This window comes from Acanthisitta chloris, unplaced genomic scaffold, assembly GCF_000695815.1.
Source record: "Acanthisitta chloris isolate BGI_N310 unplaced genomic scaffold, ASM69581v1 scaffold20696, whole genome shotgun sequence".
Taxonomy (NCBI): Eukaryota; Metazoa; Chordata; class Aves; order Passeriformes; family Acanthisittidae; genus Acanthisitta; species Acanthisitta chloris.
The window spans coordinates 2,914-11,545 of NW_008679977.1; the positions used below are offsets into that span (position 1 = coordinate 2,914).

Here is an 8,632-nt window from a genome sequence, read left to right on the forward strand (position 1 = left end):
GTGATTTTTTTTGATCTTCGACAAGAGCTTGCCAAAAAAAGGCCACATTCAGTTTTCAGAGGAGGAAGTTGTGGTAGCTGCTGTCTGAAAGGATGGAGAGAACATCCCCATCCCCACTGGAAGCAGACAGAGGTAGTGACTGTCCAGCAAAACCAGCATCTCTCAGCTACACAAGACTTTCCCCTCCCATCCTGAGCAGCAAGTCCCAAAGAACCACAGCAGAGACGAGCTCTGCAGGCTCTCCCACCCCGAGGGAGGTTTGGCCCCTCCTGGGCTGTACAGGGAATGCACACACAAAGCACTGTGAGCCTGATCACCTCTGAAGGTCATTCCAAGGTGAGCCCCAGCTCCAACGTACAAGGTATTGGTGTCTGATAAACTGCAGTCTAAGAGGGAAATGGTCACAGAACTCCCACGGGGAGATGTGTGAATCCACATCTGTTTTGGAGCATGGAGCAGAGCCAGGAGTGCCTCTGCCTCCTTTGATTGACCTTCAAACCAGGAATTGTAAGACAAAAGAGAACAGCTTCAGATTTAAAATGTACCTTTGGCCCAAATCCGTTGCTATCATTCCTATGGTAGCAACATACCACCAACCTCAACGCTCCCTGCACCAGAAAACCTGTAAGAGAACCTTGCAGAACTCTTTGGACCAACATCCCCTTGATGAGATGAGCTCAGATTTGTTCCTCCCTTTCCAATCTCTTAACTTACATTCACCTTTCAGGGCATTAATTCCTTTGGAAGCACGGCCCAGGTCTGAAGCACATCATCTCTGGACTTCTCCAGTGTAGCTATTAATTAGCATTTTAAAAACAATCAAATCCTCAAGCTCTACTGTACCAGGATTTATATTGCACTACAACTTCAGATACGGAAAGAAGAGTAACTGATCTATCAAAGCTGCTACAAAACAAAACCATTAAAAACTCTTCCTAAAGGATCATCAGTGCCTTGCTGGGAAGCAAAGCATGTCAAAAACCCTCCTCCTTTCCATCACAACCAGTCTTTGGGTTAATGCCTGGTCTTCCCAGAGAATGGGAAAAAACAGAAATAAATATGATAAGGCAACTCCATTATGAGACCTAATGGAATTACTAATCGATCCAAGAGTTGCTCAAGGCAGAAACAGGAAAAAGGTCATTTTCCATGGATGACACAACTAGCACCACCTGCTCCACACCAGCTCCTCACTTCTCCATGGGAATTCCATCCTTGCTCACCAGCGTCCCCAAACCTTTCACATCTTCCCAGCTTTCTTGTTCCCAGACATGGAGACACGGAGGATGTTTGGGGTTTCTTCCATGACCCTGACGAGCAAGTTGTCAATGTAGTCCTCGAGCTCTCGCACCTGCAGATCCTTCCTGGTAATCATATCCTTCTGCTTCAGCACCAGCTGGATCAGCTCATCGTGTGTCAGCTGAGCATATGCATAGGCAGGCTCTGAAGGATCATATTTCTGGGGGAGGGCAGAGAGGCAGGGTCAGTAGAGACACACAGGCATTCCTCAGCAGCCTCAGAGCACACCTGGCTCTGGCCTGGGGGTGGAAAGCACCAACAAGGAACTTCACATATGGCATTTGCAGAGCCACAGCTGCTCTGTGCTCCACACCTTGTACAAAGCACCAAATCTGTGCATAATGTCAGTTCTCCAGCTCAGCTCTGATGCAGTTTGTGCTGGAGGAATGAGGAATGTTGTGCTTCGTGAGGATGCACAGAAGTTACAGCCATGAACCATCAACCACCATCACTTACAGGGCAGCACTGAGACAGCTGTTGCTCAAACAAACCAGAGACTGGGAAAGCCAAACTCAGGTTAAACAGCAAGAAACACCCAACCAGGCCTTTGGTGTTTCCTCCTGTGTCTCTGATTTAACCCTTAAGCAACTTGACAGCTCCAGGGCAGCCTCTGCTCCCAGAACACCTGCCCAGAGACAGCACCACAGGCTACTGTGGCTGCTCCATGCACAAGTCACGTGGAACCAGAGCACCACAGGACTCATTACAAGTTCTCAACTCACGACAGTTTGAATCACTTCACTCCCATCCTCTCCCCTCATACCAGATGGAGGCACTCCTGTTATTTCAGTTCTAACTTCTCATTTTCCCCAAAGAGCCTTCAAAGACAATAACAGGACCCAATGTTTGCCCTGCTGACCCAGGGGTGCTCCCAGGTCAACATGTGAGCTGTGCCACAAACCTGGAGGTCTCTTTTGAGGCCAAGATTGTGCAAAAAGCTGCTTTCAGTACCAGTGATGATGCCAGCTGCAGGGCTATGCTCTGAGGAAGTGGCTCTGCTTGAGAACCTCCTCCACAACACACAAGGCACCAACTCTATTTTAGATCAGGCCAGATACCTTGAATACACAAACTCTGTTCAATTAAACCAAAGCTTAAGCAGTCGAAGTGCCACTTCCCTCCCTACCTTCACACTCATCTCCAGCATCTTTTCGCTCATGGTGCTGATGACATTCAGGGTTTTACTTTGAGGCTTGTTTGCTGTGGCATTCATTGGTTTCACAGGATGGAGTCTGCAACAGGAAAAAACAGTTTATGTTGTTTAGCAGGACATGTAACATCAGCACAACACAGATCTGACTAAACACACAGCAAGAAATTGGGGACATTCCCTCCCTTCTGTATCCACAGGGAGGAGAGATTCAGCTTTGGGAAGACAAGGCATTTCTAAGCTACAGGGTTTTTATAAGTATCTCCAGTTCTCTACCATCTCTATTGACTTGCAATAAAGCACAGCAAGGAAAACACATCCCAAGTGGTATGTCATGGAAGAAAAGCCAGGGCAGGAGGAGGCAGGACACAGGGCAGCTACTCTGGTCTCAGGCACTGGGATTCCAGCCTGACTTCCCTAAACAGAATGTATTTGTGGTTCTTGCAGCGTATCAAATACTTCCACTGTCCTGGGACAAGCATGTTAGGGCCTTTTCTAGTCTGAGCTGAGGCCTGAGCTGCCAAGAACACTGTCATTATTTGCCTGAGCAGGATTTACAATTTTAACACAGGAAGCAAATTTCACTTTTATCTCGGCAAACATTGGACCAGAAGCATCCTAGACCCCAGAGCTCTGTAGGAAGGGTCCTGAGGGCTGGCAGGTCAGTGGCACCACTCCCTGCACAGCAGGAGCTGCAGAGAGCTCCAGGAGCAGCCACAAGACCCTTCGAGGGACAGCCCTGAACTACACCACCTGCTGTGACCACTGAGGAGCCCAGTCCAGCCAGGAAATGAAGCATCCTGGTTTATCAGGGTGACCCTTCTCCCATGTCAACAACAGATCAGCTCCAGTCTGTTTCCCCAGCCGGACGAAACGAGCCTATGTCAGCTGCTGCACTCTGTCCCTCGGAGGTGTGAAGAGCAGCCTCAGCACTCTCGGCCCCCTCAGGAGCTGCACAGATCCTTCTGGAGCCACCAATGGCCCCACACTGGGTGACAGCACCCAGGCCCTGACAGATCCAGTCCCCAGAGGGAGTCAGGGCTGTCCAATGCCATGTCACTGCAGAGAGCAGCAGATCCAACAGCTGCAGAGACAGACCTGCACCCTAGGAAGCAAAAGCCAAGCTCACACCTGCACAGAGGTACCTGCTGTGATTCCCACACGGTCTCACCTGTGCTTGGGAGACACGGTTTCACCTCCCCACAGGGTTTGGTTAGGGAACGTTTCAGAGGGTGAAACCCATGCCTGGAGAAGCTTCTTCTTGCCCGAATTTCCTGCTTTATCTGCGAAGCCCTCGGCTCTTGGCTTTTTCGGAGACTCTGCTCTATGACTTGGGGTGTCAGAGACAAGGGAACGAGAGGAAAAGTAGGGCTGACAAGGACTTGACAGGGAGGAAGAGGAAACAGAAGGCCCAGAGAAGTCACACTCTGCACTCTCCTCAACACCTGAACTTGTTTCCAGCTCTTGCTTCTCAAAGTGGCTATTACACTCCCTGGAATGAGACGTCACACTTAAGGCTGAGTCAGCTGCCTGGATACTGACCCTGGGAGCACTCACTCCAGCAGGCAGCACTGGGGATCTGCCTGGCTTGCAGGCACCAGGGACACCTCCTCCTTCTGGAGCTGCTGGGGTCACAGCCAAGCTATCAGAGAGCTCTCTGGGTTCTCCATGCACAGATGCTGAACCTGGGGGCTGCTCTCCAGCCCCTGAAACACCTTCATCACCTGCAGCGACCCCATGGCTCTCCTGACAGTCTCCCAGCAGCTCATCATCGGAGCCTCCCTCTGGGATCACTGGCAAACTGGCCAGTTTTGGGCCACGGTCTCCAGGAATGGGAATGGCACACTTGAGATTTGTGACAGAGAAATTGTCGTCACCTTCATGCATTAAAGGCCTGTCACTGCTGTCATCTCCCAGCATCGCTGGAGGGGTGACAGTCTCTAAAGAGCCACTTTGGGGGAGGCACCCACGAGCAGCTGAGGCTTTATCATCAGGTAACAGGAGCCCAGGAGCGGATACACCATCCCCTGCAGAAGGAACATCACCCTTTAACTCAGCCTGAGAAACTGCTGGGCGCTTCCGTGGGGCTGGCTTTGGTGGGACAGGGACCTCACCGCCAGCCCTCCCCACATCTGCCTCCCGAGGGGATGGTGTGCAGGCTCCCTGGGTGGGTCTGACTTGAGAAAATGAGTCATTTTTAGCAGGGGGAGTTGCCTGGGGCTGTAACACGGGAGCACGTCCTGCCCATCGCTCTGCACCACACACCTCCCGCTCCCCCCTGTGCTCACTCTCAGGGCACAGCAGCTGTTCAGACTCCATGTCTGGCACGAGGCTGCTAGTAGACTTGGAGAGAGATGCAGAACCTTTGCCACCAGTTGTGCAGGGCTCAGTGTTTACACCAGTGACCTCCACAGTGGGCTTGTTGTCTTGGACAGGACCTGTGCTGTCACTAGACAGCTCTGCTGATGGGTGCCACTTCCCTGCTTGCTCTCCTGCTGCCCCTGATCCCATACATAACCTTCCACTGGAATCAGAGTGCTGCTTTGCCCCTTCCTGCCCACCCAAACCCACATCACCTGATGTATCACCCTGTGAGCCTCCAGGGACAAAGGACACAGATTTCCCATCATCTAGCTTGCTGCTTTCCAAAGAATCCTCAGGCTGAAGCTGGGGTGAATCCCTCTGCTTCTTTGGAGCCAGCCCAGAGGGGTCAGACAGGGTGCCCAGAGGGTCTGGCACAGCTGTGACATCACTAGTTAAAGCCACATCCGAAGAGCTCCCTGAAGCATCACAGGCAGGGTGTCCTGCTGAGGAACAGTCCTCATCAGGAGGAAGGCAGGAAGAGGAAGAACCAGCGATAGCTTGGGAGCCTGGAGCACCTGCCTGCACCCCAGGCTTGGACACAAAGGGATTGTTGTCATTGAAGTGACAATCAGAGGAGACAGAAGGTGTGGAAGAGTGAGACAGACCCCGGGAAGCACCTGTGTCAGAGTTCCCAGGACCCTGACTCCAGTCAGCAGCAAAAGGATTATTACCCCTAGCAGAGACCTGCCCAGAAAGAGGAGCTTTGGGAACAGATGCTGCAGGATGATGGGATGAAGGGAAAAGGGTGATGTCATCAGGATCCAGGGCTGTGGATGCCCTGTCCCATTTGGGAGTAAAGGGGTTCTTGCCATTCCAAAGCTCTGCAGCATGAGCGGGAGAAGTGAGACAGGCAGGAGAACCAGGGATATTTTCAGAATCTGACACTTGGACTTTCTGCCCCGTTTTAGAAACAAAGGGATTGTTTTCACTGCTGATACAGTGTACAGAAGGAAAAGCAGGGAGGGGGTCAGGTGCAAGAGTAGGAAGCGTGGCTTTGGGTTCCTCCTCTGGAGACAGGCCCAGTCTGCAAAAAGGGACAAAAAACTCGCATGTCACTTGCGGATGCAACACGAGGCAGGAACAGACAAGCTTTAGCACCAGCCTCCATCAACTCCTGCCACTAGAGGTGAATTACACTTGCAAGAGACCTCAGAGCCTGTCTGAGAGGCTTTATATCCTTTACTGCGTCTTCACAAAGGATTTTATGTCATTTATGTCAGAACTCTTCTGCTGCAGAGTTTGGTTTTGCTGCTTTAAGCACCATCTCAGCTTTGCACTCCAAGCAGGTTTGTTAGTATGTAAACCACTTCATAGGCAAGAAACTTGAATATGAACAGCACTGAAAATGAGGAGTTAGGGACACACACAAAACACAGCCTTGTTAGGAGGGCACATGTATATACACATATAAAACCACAGGCACACACAGTTTTTATATGTCTATGTGTGTGAAGGCTGAAGGAGCAGAATTTCCAAAAAAGCCCTGTGTACAAACCCACACAAAATCCCCTCGTGCTGCTGCGAACAACGCCAAAAGCAGAAGGGCTCCAAGATTAACCTCTGGCAGACCACAGCCACATGGAGAAGAGGAAAGCAGAGATGTTAGAAGGGGCATTCCAAACCCTGGGAAGGTTCCGGTCACACAGCTCAGACAGAGTTAGTTTTTGCAAGAGATCCAGCGAGAAAACTCAGCCCTACAGTACCTGCACAGGAGTCTGCACTCAGAGAACCACTATTTCAGTATCGCTTACAAGGAACATCCCTACATCCATCTTTTTTTCATACTGAGAATGAACTCGGAGTCATTATCTGCTATTAAAGTGCCCAACACCAGCTTAAAGCCCACAGGTACCCTGAGAGCAGCACCTGAGCCCAGGTGTGGTGGGACACAGCCACAGCTGCCACCAGCACTGCCTGTCCCAAACCCTGCCAGCAGCCAGCACTGACCTGGGCTTCACAGCTTTGGTCTTGGCTGCAGCAGCAGCTTTCTCAGGTTTCCGTTCCTCCTCGCAAGGGTCGAGTGGCTGCTTGTTGTTGAAGGTGTCATCTGTGGGCTGAGCATCTCCTGATGGGCTCCCTCTGCCCAGCTCTGCTGGGAGTTCAAGGCTTTTGGCCTTCTCTTCACTCTTCTCTTCTGGAATCTTGTTCTCCTCACTCTGCAGGGTCCTGTCAGGAATATTCTCAGCATCACTGGCCTTTGTTGTTTCCTTCTTCCCAGCAACCAGGGAGAGCAAGGTAGACTTTCTGTTCTCTGGTTTTTTGGTGTCCCTAACAGCCTCACTGGTTGGTGGAACACTCATGTCCAGGTGTTCCTCACTGCTCAGCAGCTTGTATGATGGCAAAGTCATGGATTTGAAGGTCTCCAAGGATGCTGACCCAGAGAAAGCCTGACTGGGAGAGGTTCTTCCTGTCTCTTCAGGTGCTTTAGTGGCCCTGGAGGACAGGTTCTCCTCTGAGGCAAAGAGCTGCTTCCTTCTGAAGTTGTGAGGTGAGGGGGAGGACGTTGGAGTGGTGTCCTTTGTCTCTTCCATATAAACGTGGCTGCCATTGATACACAGACTGGACTTGGACACGGGATCGCTTTTGGATTTAAGGCCACTAAACAAAGAGAGCCCTTCCTTCTTGGTGTGGTTAGTGGTTCCTTGGGTTAGCTGCCTGCTGTCCAGAACTGCTGTCTTACGGGATTTAAACAGAGGAGAAGGACCTCGCTTCTCTTCCAGGGCATTTCCAAAGGCTCCTGAAAAAAAAGAAACAGGGAGAAATTCAAGATGCAAGAACAACCTCTGACACTCACTACTGACAACCTCAGTGCCAGGAGGGACTTTATATGGATTGTTCAGAAAGAAGAGTTTAACCAGTGCTGTGAGAAGTATGAACAACTGTTTGGAGAAAAGCTTTGTGCTCCCCAGGGCAGTGAGTGCCAATACTCACGTCCTGAGCTCGGGGAGGTGTCGGACTCGTCCTCATCAAGCTGCAGCTTGAAGTCACTAGGCCTCAGCTTCACCTTCTGGGTGACAGATTGCTGTGTCGGCAAGACTGACATGGACTGGGACAGGGAGGTCTTCTGCAGCCCAGGTTTGGAGAACAGCGTCTTGAACTTGGATTTCTTCTTCTCCTCCTCAACAAACTCATCCTCGCTGTCAAGCGGGGAGTGGCTTGTGCTGGGAACGATCGCTGATGCCGTGTCTGACAGGCCACTGCTCCTCTTGCCCTTGAGCTTGTCTTTGAGCTTCCCAAAGGGAGAGCGAGATTTGTCCTTCATGGACAGATCAAACATACTGGCTGTCATGTTGCTCCTCATAAACTGGACATCCACCTCGATCTCTCCTCTCTCCTTTTCCTTCCTCCCCGGTTTGGAGCGAAGTTTGTACCACCTGCAGTAACAAGGAGATTTTCACTAAGCAGTACCCAAGGCATGGGTAACTGAGAACACAGAGGTGCTTATGTTTAAAAATCAAATCAGCCTACAGAGCAGGAAAAGAAAAGCCTTTAATCTTCTGATGACGTCACAGAGCCCCAAGTGCCAAGAAAAACACTCCTTATCGTAACCACAAAGTTATTGGTGAGATTTGGTTTAAAACACAGATCAGGAAGGGTTAAATAAAGGAGAGAAAACAGAAACACAACATGGAATTCCTGTATTTCAGCTCAGCCACTCTCCTCTGCCCTTTCATCTCTCCTCCTGACGTTGGCAGAGGCCAAGGCTTTGAAGTGGGTGCGAGAGCAGCAGCCTCAGAGCGTGACACAGTCCGAGAGCTCCACACTAGTCCCACGCCCTCATACCTTTCATTCCAGCTCCTTTCCAGTTGTTATCTTAAT

General features: G+C 50.8%; 1 protein-coding gene across 1 annotated transcript; it reads right to left on the reverse strand.

Moving 5' to 3' along the window:
• Positions 1–1,240: 1,240 nt before the first annotated feature.
• On the reverse strand, positions 1,241–8,189 carry RAB11FIP1 (RAB11 family interacting protein 1 (class I); the record flags this gene model as incomplete). Its single annotated transcript, XM_009077549.1, has 4 exons — positions 1,241–1,459; positions 2,426–2,531; positions 6,761–7,550; positions 7,745–8,189. Coding segments are annotated over 4 exons (1,560 nt in total), but the record flags the coding sequence as incomplete, so codon positions are not given.
• Between the last annotated feature and the right edge of the window lie 443 nt (positions 8,190–8,632).